Source organism: Prionailurus viverrinus, chromosome C1, assembly GCF_022837055.1.
Source record: "Prionailurus viverrinus isolate Anna chromosome C1, UM_Priviv_1.0, whole genome shotgun sequence".
NCBI classification, from domain to species: Eukaryota; Metazoa; Chordata; class Mammalia; order Carnivora; family Felidae; genus Prionailurus; species Prionailurus viverrinus.
In genome coordinates this window covers 165485066-165497204 of record NC_062568.1, presented here as the reverse complement: position 1 = coordinate 165497204, position 12139 = coordinate 165485066, and the positions used below count along the sequence as shown (strand labels likewise).

At 42.7% G+C, this 12139-nt stretch overlaps 1 protein-coding gene across 1 annotated transcript in view; it reads right to left on the bottom strand.

Annotated features, from left to right (window-relative positions):
- CC1H1orf87 (chromosome C1 C1orf87 homolog) overlaps positions 1–9919 on the bottom strand; it is an 80787-nt gene extending 70868 nt beyond the window's left edge. Inside the window, 2 exon segments of the mRNA XM_047872135.1 lie at positions 8600–8719; positions 9784–9919. Coding sequence (XP_047728091.1) covers positions 8600–8706 — 107 coding nt within the window. The 5' untranslated portion in view covers positions 8707–8719; positions 9784–9919.
- Between the last annotated feature and the right edge of the window lie 2220 nt (positions 9920–12139).

The following is a 12139-nucleotide window of genomic DNA, read 5'->3' as shown; positions in this document are numbered from 1 at the left end:
CTAGTGTTCATTTTTTTCAATGCTTATTTATTTTGAGAGAGAGAGAGAGAGAGAGAGAGAGAGAGAATGAGAGAGCTCGAAGCAGGCTCCATGCTGCCAGCACAGAGCCCACAGTGGGGCTCAATCCATGAGGTCATGACCTGAGCTGAAATCAAGTTGGTCGCTTCACCGACTGAGCCACTCAGGCACCCCTGTAGGTGTTCATGTTTATTTCTTCTTTGTGAATGGCCGATCTCGATCTTTTGCTAGTTTATGAAACTCAGCTGCTTGTCCTTTTCCTACTGATTTTCAAGAGCTCTTTATACAGCAAGAAGAAAAATTTTCCCCTGTCATATATGTTATAAATAGTGTCCTTCTGCGTTTGCCTTTTACCTTTTATTCTGTTTTTTGAAATACAGATTTTTCAAATGGTAAAGTAACAACTTTTACCTCATAGTCTCACTATTTAGGATAGATAGGCACCTATTTTTTTTATAACATTTATTTGGCATTTATCCACGTAATGCCGTACACTCTTACTTAAGGTTTTTGTTTGTTTTTTAAGAGAGAGAAAAAGAGCATGAGTACGAATGGGGGAGGGGCAGAGAGAGAGAGGGAGAGAGACAATCTTGAGCAGTCTCCATGCTAAGCAAGGAGTCTGTCTCAGGGATCGATCCTCTGACCCTGGGATCGTGACCTGAGCTGAAATCAAGAGTCGTACACTCAACTGACTGAGCCACCCGGGGGCTCCCTTACTTAAGGTTTTATGCCTATGTCTAAAATAGTATCTCATGCTTCTTTACATGCCTTACAGTGCCAACAACAATAATAATAATAACAGTAATAATAAACCACCAATTGTAGGAGATTAATAAACAGCTTAATGTAGTAAAAAGGCATGAGAAGTATGATTTTATTTAATTTTTTTTTTAATTTTTTTTTTCAACGTTTATTTATTTTTTGGGGGACAGAGAGAGACAGAGCATGAACGGGGGAGGGGCAGAGAGAGAGGGAGACACAGAATCGGAAACAGGCTCCAGGCTCCGAGCCATCAGCCCAGAGCCTGACGCGGGGCTCGAACTCACGGACCGCGAGATCGTGACCTGGCTGAAGTCGGACGCTTAACCGACTGCGCCACCCAGGCGCCCCAAGAGAAGTATGATTTTAACATATTACCCGATCACTTTGAACTTGTGAAAATGGAGATAAAAGTGTACCCTCTGATGTTGCTCTGTTTCAAGGAAAGATGGGAGTCTGTGGGTACTAAGATTTTATGTAGATTATATGGCAAGAAAAGCGATAAACAAAGATAAGATGTTATGCTCAGTTATTTCTCTAAAGAAAAAAAAAGAATAAGCAGGGTACTTGAATTCTTAAATTATAGGTTTTTTCTAGTTAATTGGTCACTGCTACAATCTCCTGCGTGGATTACCATAATGACTCCCTAAATGGTCTCTCTCTTTTTATTCACATCCCTTCTAATTTATCCTCCACGCGGCAGCCAGAACCATCCCATAGAAAGTATACATTTGACTGTGACTTCTGCTGCTCATAATATTCCAAGGGCTTCCCATTCTACATAGAACAAATCCTAAGTTCCTACCATGGCCCACAGGTGCCATGATCTGAGCCCTGCTCTGACCTCATTTTCTACCCCCTCTCCCCTTGTTCACTCTGCTACACCAACATTGGCTTCCTTGGTCCTCCCTAAACATGCCACAAGGCTTTCTAGGGGCTGTTCCCTCTGCCCACAATGCTCTTTCCTTGGGTATTTGCCTGGTTTACTCTCTGTGCAGATCTGGGGAGGCACCAGGAGCATGGAGAACACCTGCAGAGTCACTTGGTACAGGCTGAACCTCATAGACAGAAAAGCAGCAGCTACGTGGGTGCCCTGGTCTCTGGGTGCTGTGCTTCTGAAAAACCGTATCCTCTCACTTTTTACGAAGTGAGCATGAGGTGGCCTTGCACAAAAAAAAATCTGCTTAGGCTCTAGGTGGTCAGTTTAGGTGCTGTTTGTAGCAGGTGCTGGGAAAGCCAGATGTCTAACATTGGAGAACTTGGAGCTTGTGGGAAGTTGCAGCCAGCCTCTTCTTCTGAGGCACGAGCAGGAAGAAGAAACCAAAACTTCTAGTTTTATGGAAAGTTGGAATCTGGTGAGCCACACGCACCAGTATTAAGTTGGGCCAGTCTTGGCCAGCTCACTGTTAAGTAACCATGGATAATTCTTATTGGATAATTCTGGCTCTTGTCTCAGTTCAAATGCCATTTGCTCAACGAAGCCTTGTGGGAACACTCTCTGTGACTTGATATACTGTTATGATCCCCCTCTATTTTTCCTCATTTGAACAGTCATTCTTCATATGTTTGCTATATGTCCCCCATCATTAGAATTTTAGGTATACTGCTGTATTCCCTAGACTTGGCTCTCAGCAGGTGCTCAATTAATGTTTGTGGAAAGGAGATTGATGTAACTCCACCTATGCATTGATTTCTAAAGCTTTTAACATTAGCACTTTTAAAAAGTTCAACAAAGCAAAAAACAATGTATAAACATGAAGGGCTTTGAGGGATCAAAAAATGACAGAATATGGGCTCCAGGATAATCATGTGGGGAAATACCAAAACTTTCTTCTTTCTAGGCTACAAGTATCAACACACATTATTACCATTTTTGCTATCCTTTCCTGTAAAAATCTGCAGCCAGCCTCCCTGTGTTTAAGAATGCCATACTAACAGCAGTGCAACTATGGAATGAAGTGCTTTGGGTCATTGATTCTTGGCATTGGAAGGAACTGTAGAGGCCAGCTTTATTCACTGGAAGCATCTATACTCACAGGCATTTCTTGAAATGAACCCAATTCCTCTTTTATTTAATGACTTAATCCCCAGGTTTTATAAATGTTCCCCTAGGCCACGTTTCACACCCTAGGTTTTCCATCATGCAGCGCCTTCAGTGGCCACACTCTTAGCGTGCCAGGGTCCCTCCTAAAACGTGGCCTGCAGAAGCACAGTGCTGTACAGGTGGCATACCCTGTTCTGAATCCACTGGGCCTCGCACATCCCACTCTGTGGATACTCTCTGCTCGTGCTGAGCTCAAACCCAAGGGTAGAGGGGAAAACATTTCATTTTCTCCTCTCCTCTCTACTACCACCACAGACTTCTGGTCACCAAACGTGTATGGGTTTCCCCACGCCAAGCAATTCAACCCCAGCTGGGTATCCCTACGAACCAATTCAGTTGTGACGATATCTACCTAGAGTCAGCACAGACCCTATGGGGTAAGCGTTCATTCCCACAAGACTGCCCCACCCTCTTCGGATATCAGTCACAAGTCCAGTGTGTTTTTGATAGACCCACTATAAATCAGGGTTCTTACACCCCCCTCCTCAGGTTTGAGTAATTTGCTGGAGCAGCTCACACAACTCAGGACAACAGTTTATTTAACCAGACTATTTATTGATTATAAAAGGATATAACTCAAGAACAGCCAAATGGAGGAGATGCACAGGGCAAGGTATGTGGGAAGGGGCGTGGAACATCATCTGTATCCTGTCCAGGCACACCACCCTCCCAGCACTTTGATGTGTTCAGCAACCTGGAAACTGTCTGACTTCCATACTTGTGAGATTTTTAGGGAGGCTTCATCACCTAGTTATGCTCAATCATTAAGTCAATCTCCAGCCCCTCTCCCCCTCCCCGAAGATGGAGGGTAGGGCTGAAAGTTCTGTTCTTAATCACGGCTTGGTCTTTCTGGTGACCAGCCTCCATCCTGAAGCTGTCCAGAGGCCCACTGAGAGTATCCTCATGGAAACAGAGACACCACACCACCCAGGAAATTCCAAGGAATTTAGGAGCGTTGTGTCAGCAACCATAGTCAAAGACCGAATACTAGAACAGAAGAGGCACCTGGTGCTCTTGTTATCTCCTAGGAAACTGCAAGGGGTTTAGGAGCTCTGTGCCAGGAACTGGGAGCAGAGACTAACATATCTATTTTCTATTGTTTCACAACAAGTAAAACCCAGACATTTATTCCATAGAAGCATTTACACATACTCTTATCTAAACACAGACTTTGAGTGTATCTCTGTTGATTTTGTCTTGTGGGTTTTAGCTCATTTTCCTGCCAGGGCTTTCCAGCATTCTTCTTCCTACATGTTTACTGAAGTTATTTGTCTGTCTTCCTTCAGTTATGGATTTAAAAAGGTCAAGGTGCCTGGGTGGCTCAGTCGGTTAAGCGTCCGACCTCAGCTCAGGTCATGATCTCGTGGTCCATGAGTGTGAGCCCTGCATTGGGCTCCATGTTCACAGCTCAGAGCCTGGAGCCTGCTTCAGATTCTGTGCCTCCCTATCTCTCTGCCCCTCCCTTGCTCATGCTCTTTCTCTCTCACTCAAAAATAAATAAAGATTTAAAAAAATGTTGACTAAGAACAGGGTTACACACAAATCCTCTTAACTTCCCCACCTCCAACACGTAGTGTTGACATCAATTGTTCAGTCACCACCATGTTGGCATAATCTGGTTTTAGTCAACATGTACCAACCCTTAGTGACCATCACTTTCGTGTTTTGTTTTCACAACTAATATATTTCATTCTTTGGCCTGCAATTTTGTCAGGGATTGTCCACAAGCCTCAGGTTTTGTGGTGTTATTACATACTTTTATCTCCTTTTAGAAAATGGGAATATTTGTCTCCTGTCAGTTGGCATTATCTTCTTCTTGATGAGCTTTGGAAGATTACTCCTCAGAGTTCCATAGTTACATCTGCATAATACTTCAGCAACATGAGCCTTTAGATTTGGATTTAAAACAACTAAGCATTGTCTTTCTAGCTCTTTATTTTTCTTGGCATCCACTGTACCCTCGTTCATTTATTAGGCTTTCAAAATGTAAAGACTTTGTACTCAGTGCTGAGGGTTCAATTGTGCACACAGGATTTACAGTTAAATAGGGGAGCCAGAAATGCATAGGAAATCATAGAGTGTGACAGTCCCTTAAGGTTGCTATGGAAGCCCACAGGGGCGAAGGGCAGGGGGTCAGTGAATCTGGGGCTGAAGGTGGGGCACCTGATTAGATCTGCATTTCAGAATGATGATGCTTGCTGTACTTGAAAAGTGGGCTTCTCAAACTGTAATGTTGCTTAAGAGTCCCCTGGGAATTGACAAAAATGCAGATTCTGGCTCACTGTGTCTGGAGAGGGGCCGGGGATTCTGCATCTAACCAGCTCCCAGGTGAGGCTGATGCTGGTTTTCCATGGACCACGCTTTGGGGAATAAGCCTTTAGATGAGTGGATTAGAGTAAATAGAAAGGAAGGCTGGTGGGATGATGTGGGAGGCAAGTGATGATTCCAAAACTCGGGAACACTTGTTTTATTCTTTGAAGCCTGCAGATCGATCTCCTTGTTGAGGAATTTGACTACTAAATGGGTATTGAGTATTTTTCTTTCATCTGTCAATAACTGTACAGGCTAAATTAAGGAAAGAGGGAGGGAGCTCAATTCCAATCTTAGTTCTTAGTAACCAGCCTCACTTTAAGCCCACAGGATCCTCACTTGTCTCATCTATAAAATGGGAGACTGGTGGTTATGGGCTGCATTGAACCCTAAAATTCATATGGTGAAGTCCAACCCCCAGGACCTCAGAATATGACCTTGTTTGGAAGTAAGGTAATTGCAGATATAATTAGTTAGATTGAGGTCATACTAGACTGTGACGAGCCCCTAATCCAATTGACTGGTATTCTTATAGAAAGGGGCAATTTGTACACAGACACATATACAGGGAGACTGCCATGTGAATCTTCGATTTGTGCTTCCATGAGCCACAGAACTGCCAGAAGCAGGGAGAACGACCTAAAAGAGATGGATTCTTCCCCGGCTCTACTAACCCCTTGATTTCAGACTTCCAGCCTCTGGAACTGTGGGACAACACAGTTCTGTTGTCTAAGCCGTCTAGTTTGTGGACCTTTCATACAGCAGCCCTAGCAAATTAGTACATTGATTCAGACCTTGAAGATCACGTTCAGGTCTGACATACTATTCGACCTTCTCCACATAGGCTACAGGAAATCTGAACTAAATGTGGTTATACAGGAGGATTTCTGTTTTCCATCCATTATGAATTTGTTTTTAGAGATTATTTATTTATTTTGAGAGAGAGAGAGAGCAAGAGAGAGAGAGCTGGTGAGGAGCAGAGAGAGGGGAGAGAGAGAATCCCAAGCAGGATGTGTGCTGTCAGCATGGAGCCTGACATGGGGTTTGATCCCATGAACCATGAGATCATGACCTGAGCCAAAATCAAGAGTCAAATGCTTAACTGACTGAGCCACCCAGGCACCCCTTTCCATCATTAATTTGTAGTTTTTCTTTTTAATTCAGGTTGTCCTTTTAGAGACTTCTTTCTTTTTGGCTTTCACTTCTGTTTCTTACCTAGATTTTTGACTAACAGACTCATCAGATTCAGCTCAAAGAATAAGCCCTCTTGAGACCTGGGCTGAAGGGTATACACGTAGCACAACTAAAATGCTTCCGAGATAGATTTTAGGACGTGCCTGACACGACAGTGGTGGGTCTATTTTTACCTCAGCAACAAGAACCTTTTGAGAATCATTTATTTTTGAACTATCCAGAAATATTTTAGCTAAGTGTGTTAATTAATGGTCCTATGTAATTCCAGCCACGGTAACATCAAGCCCATAGAAAACAGAAACGAAATGACCTGTCTTGATGTTCTTTAAATTTTTTTGTCTTATGGTCGTCATAGAAGAAAAAGAACTGGGTCTTTTATTTCACAGTTCATGTATCTAACCTAATGTAGTCTTTTGTTTCCTGGATTCTGAAATTTAAAAAAATAAAGAGAGGAAAATAAAAGGCACCTTTTCATAAGACAAAGGAAATTTTTCCCTATTTAAAAGGACAAGGACCCTCCCCAACCAACCCTTTTAGGAACATATTGGACTCTGATACTCCTGGAAAAAGAAAGGGATTTGGGACACAAGGGGCTACAGAAAGAACCCCAGAGAAGAATGGAATTAGTACAGTAGTAATTTTGTCTCTGGATGGGAGGAGAACTGAGCCAGGCATCCAAACTGACCCTAGTACTTTCCTCGCCAAGCACGGACATTTACTAGATCTTATCACTGTAAGATTATTATATGATTGTATCACAGTATCTTAGTTTTCTCATCTACAAAACAGAGGTAAGTGACCTCCGAGACATAGAATAAAAAAAGGGATGAAAATCATTCCATAGAATGAGATTTGATTTTTTATTAAATGTCTTGTATCCCTGGAAAAATATGCTTCAATAATAACAACAGAACCACCGAGTGAGCATCTTGAATACATTCCTGGGCACTGGAAAGGTGTTTTGCATACTTTTTCTCATTTGGTCCTCATAACAACCCTACTAGATACATGTGTCTTAGCCTTAATTAATAGATGGTAGAATCTGAGGCCAGAGACATTAATGAACTTTCTCAATGCCAAAAGGCCAGGAAGGCACGGAGCCAGGATTCAAATTCACATCTCTCAGCTCTGTAGGGATCCCAAATGCCGGACTCATGGGCCGCAAAACTCCCTTGCTGTGCCAGACAGACATTACTAATTGATTATAGCACTCACTTTGGAATTTTTCTGGGCTGACAATACTGATGGTGGGGAGTTAAATTTACCCTGCTAATGCCTATGCTCCATAACAGTGGTCCTGATGGCCTCATTTTCAGAGATTCCGATTCAGTAGGTCTTGGGTTAGATTCCAAATCTTTATTTGTAAGGGTTTTCTAGATGTTTCTGATGGCAGCCAGGTTTGGTTTCCACCACTTTCAGCACCTTTGTTTTGTGAGGCTAGATCTTATCTGTTTGTCTCTGTGTTTGGTCTGTTGGTGTCTGAAACCAATGGAAAAGCTATGGGAATAATCTCAGGAGGGAAAGGCCACGATTGACCAGCTGCTATTTATGGAATGATACTAGAGCAAAGGCAGGTCTCGTGCTTTCTTTTTTCTTTTGTGAACCACCAAAATTCTGGAAGGAAGACCTAGTCATAGGCTTCTGTGCCAAATATCTGGTGAATTTTAAAGATCTCTGAGTGTCCTCCCTTACATGTGATTGTGATGAGTTGGAGGGAAGAAAGACCTCGTAGCTAAGCTCTGAGAAGCCCCTGCTTGGAGCAGTATAGACTATAAATAAGAGTAAATGAAAATCTTATAATTTATGATTCATTATTAATCCCACCCCTTTAATTCATAACAAATTGACTAACACTGACCCCCCCCCACCCCTGCTAAAAAAATTACTACATGTAGTAGATTGCACACCTGATGAGAAGCAGCAGAAATACTCCATTAATATTTATAAATGTCTCTTTGATTACATTCCTCATCTATTTGGAAAATCTGCCTAAGTAATTAAGGAGTAAGGGAAATTATAAAGATGAAAAATATCAGGAAAACAGTGCTTATGGAAGTTATCAACACGATTTTGCTTCTACTGTTACTCCTTCATGACTTAATTTTCCATGGACAACATTTTAAAAATGTAAATTTCCAGATTAAAAAAAACCCAGCAACTCCAAACTTCATTATCTTCCCAGCAAAGCAGACATTTTTCAAACAGTAAACTTACATCTTTGGCTTCTCCACGAGGTACCGAAAATGTTTACTTCCAATGATTTTCACCACCATCTCAGACACTGCATCTGATCCACACGGAGTCTTCCAAACAGAAGACATGCTTCTCAAAATCCTTGGGTTGGAAAATAAGTAAACCTTTCATTGTCTGGATTTCCCATTAGTCAATTTACTGTTGTCAATTATAACAACAAAAATAGCAGCAGAACAAAGTGCTTTGCCTATCTTATCGCACTCGACATTCCTAATAAAGGCATGAGTAAGATATTCCTAATTACGATTATCATTCTTGTTTTAGTTGAGGGGACAGGCATAATGTACTTATGCAACTTACTCAATATCATAGAATCAGTAATTAGCAGATTTGGGAATCCCACTCAAGAGGTCCACCAAATCGGTCTGCTGAGCCATTTGGGCACTCTACCTTTCTGATATCAGGTGGTTTCCTTCCACCTTTCTTATGTGATTCTTGTGAAGTGAGAGAGGAAACCAGGGCTCTTCGTGGGTATGTGAAGATCTTATATTCAGCTCTCATGCTCAGTTTCTCCATTTACAAAACCAGGATAATTCCAATTTTATTCCCTGGGTTTTAGAGTGAATCCAATGAGATAATACATCTGAAGGAGTGCTGTACATAGGAAAGAGTGATTTTTGTTGTTATTGCTGATGTGTGTTTCTGAAACAATCCAGTGAATCTACAATTGAGATCCAGTATTAGATAAGTACTGGATATTTATACAGATCTGATGCCAAGGGCAACTCAGATGTTCTATAAACCTGGCCCCAGGCTGATCACTCTCTTTCAGAGTCTATTATTGAAAAGTCTTCAGAGGTCATTCTAATCCAAACGCTGGTTTTACAGACTAGTAAACCAAGGCCCAGAGAGGTGTATCATTTGACCAAACTCACACAGCGAGTGAGAACAGACCTGTTCCTCGTGTGCAGGTCTGAAGTAGACCAGCGCTCTTCCCAAGACCCCAACTTCACTTAGTGTGTGGCCAGCACGCAAGAAAGACCTGCTCTGCCAGGATAGCCCTGTCCAGTGGAACCTGCAACCTCTGTGAAACTGTCTGAAACTTCAAGGACCACAGTTTGTGATTGTGGTGTCCACTGTCTGCCCAGCAGCTGCACGTCAGTCCTGAGCCCTTTCCTGGGATGAAACAGAGGGGGAGGCCTTACCCCCGAGGCGGCGTTTCCCCACCCAGGCAGCTCAGGGATACTCAGTCTTGCTCTCCCAGGATCGCGACCAGAGACAGCCTGGCGGGGAACATGGTGGGGCGGGGGATTGGAGGCCAGGAGTCGGGCCAATCACCGGGCCCAGCGCGCGGGCGGGGCTGCTACCGCCGGGTCGCTAAGGACGCAGAGGCTGTTGCTGGGCGGTGTCCGAGTCTTCTTCCACCTGCTGGAGAGGGGAGGGGGTGGGTTCCTCCACAGGCGCCGGGGTGTGGCTGCAGACAGGGGAATCTGAGTGTTCTCCCATCTGTGCTTTGGAGCTTCTCCAAGACATGTGAGCGTCTTTCTTGCAACTCCTTCGCTCACCTGTGTGATGAAATGAAATAAGAATATTAAAAAAAATAAGTTTGAGTGGTATCTGTATGCCAGATTCCTCATTTGAGCCAGGCAACTATTATTACTTGGTAAGTTAACAATTACCAATAACATAGTTTTATCTATATTTTAAAGATTAAAAAAAAATAAGGCTTGGGGGTGTTGAGTAATTTCCCAATATCCCACGAAGGCAATTGACAGAGTGAAGATTTGAATATGTTCCTACACATCCCAGATTTCCAGAAAGTTTTTATTGTTCAGAGACTAAAAGCAAACACAGGTAAAGACACTTTAAATGGATTCCAAAATGGTGTTAGTATTTCCAGCAGCAGCCCCAGTAACCATCCTGCCTATCTCCTGCCCTCTGGCTGTGCTGTGTTTTGTGATTTACTGTATCATCTACTGGCACGTGCAGTGTGATGATACACGCATCCCCCCTCTAGGGCTCTCTCTCTAGTGGCAGAGACACACAGGACATTCTGTGATATACAAAGTACCTCGGGGGAGGAAAGGGGACGGTTCCCTTTTTACTATGCCAGCCCAGCCTTCACATGGTCGCCAGAGCAGTGTTCCCAAGGCCCAATTCTGATTAAGTCCCCACCTCAAGTCAAAGGACTCCCATCAGCCATGGAGGTTGTCCGTGGTTTCAAAGTCTTCCACACCCTATGCTCAAGCTACTTCTCCGGCTTTCTATACTCCATCCAACCCAGTCTACTAACTGGCCTGGCCTGAACCTTTCTTTCTTTCTTTCTTTCTTTCTTTCTTTCTTTCTTTCTTTCTTTCTTTCTTTCTTTCTTTCTTTCCTTCCTTCCTTCCTCCCTCCCTCCCTCCCTCCCTCCCTCCCTTCCTTCCTTCCTTCCTTTTTCTTTCTTTCTTTCTTTCTTTCTTTCTTTCTTTCTTTCTTTCTTTCTTTCTTTTTCTTCTTCTGTGCTTTATTCATTCTGTTCTCTCTGTACAAGACCCTTCATGTTTCCTCACAGTCCATTCTTTAAGTTCCATCCCAAATGGTCAAGTGTATGCACCTGGGAATCGGATACCTTGGGTTCAGATCCTGGCTGTGTTAGTTCACAGTGATCTTGGCAAATCACTTAAAATCTTTGTGCCTTGGTTTCCTCTTCTATAAAATGAGGATGGCTTTTTGTGAAGATTAATTGAGTTATATAAGTAAAGCACTTAGAACAATGGCTGACACATAATGAGCAATATAAATGTTTGCTGTCATCATTATTATAATTATCTGTCACAAAGCCAAATCAGATCCCAGAAGCTGAAAATGGTTTCTCTGTTCTCTGTATAATTTGTGGTTTCTCTCTTCCATAAAGTGTGTCTTCCTTTGCCTGATAGTGTGATTACTTGTTTGCATTGGTTGCCCTACCTTCCTGGATTTATGCTTGTTGTAGGCTGAATAATGGCCTCCTGGACATCCCCGCCCTAATCCTTAAAACCTGTTAATATTATCCTCTGTGGCAAAAGGGACTTTGTAGACGTGATTAAGAATCTTAAAATAGGGAGATTATCCTGGATTATCTAGGTGGGTCTTAAATATCATTGCAAGTGTCCTCAGGAGAGGGAGGTAGACAGATAACGGACTGTGGAAGAGGAAGGAGTAGATGTGACCATGGAAGCAAGAGGTTAGAATGATTTAAAGAAGGGGTTTGAGCCAAGGAATGCAGGTGGCCTCCAGAAGCCAGAAAAGGCAAAAAACAAAAACAAAAACAAAAAAACAAAAAAGCAAAACAAAAACCTCCTCTGGAGGCTCCAGAAGGAACCAGACCCTACTAACTCCTTGACATTAGCCCAGTGAGACTGATTTTGGGCAGCTGGCCTCTAAAACACTAAGAGAATAAAGCTGTGTTGTCATAAGCCACCAAGTTTGTGATAATTGATTACAGCAGCTGTAGGAAACAAATGCAATGTTATTGAAGAACCCACTTCTTTTTTACAAATGTTTATTTTTGAGAGAGAGAGAGAGCACATGCATGTGCAC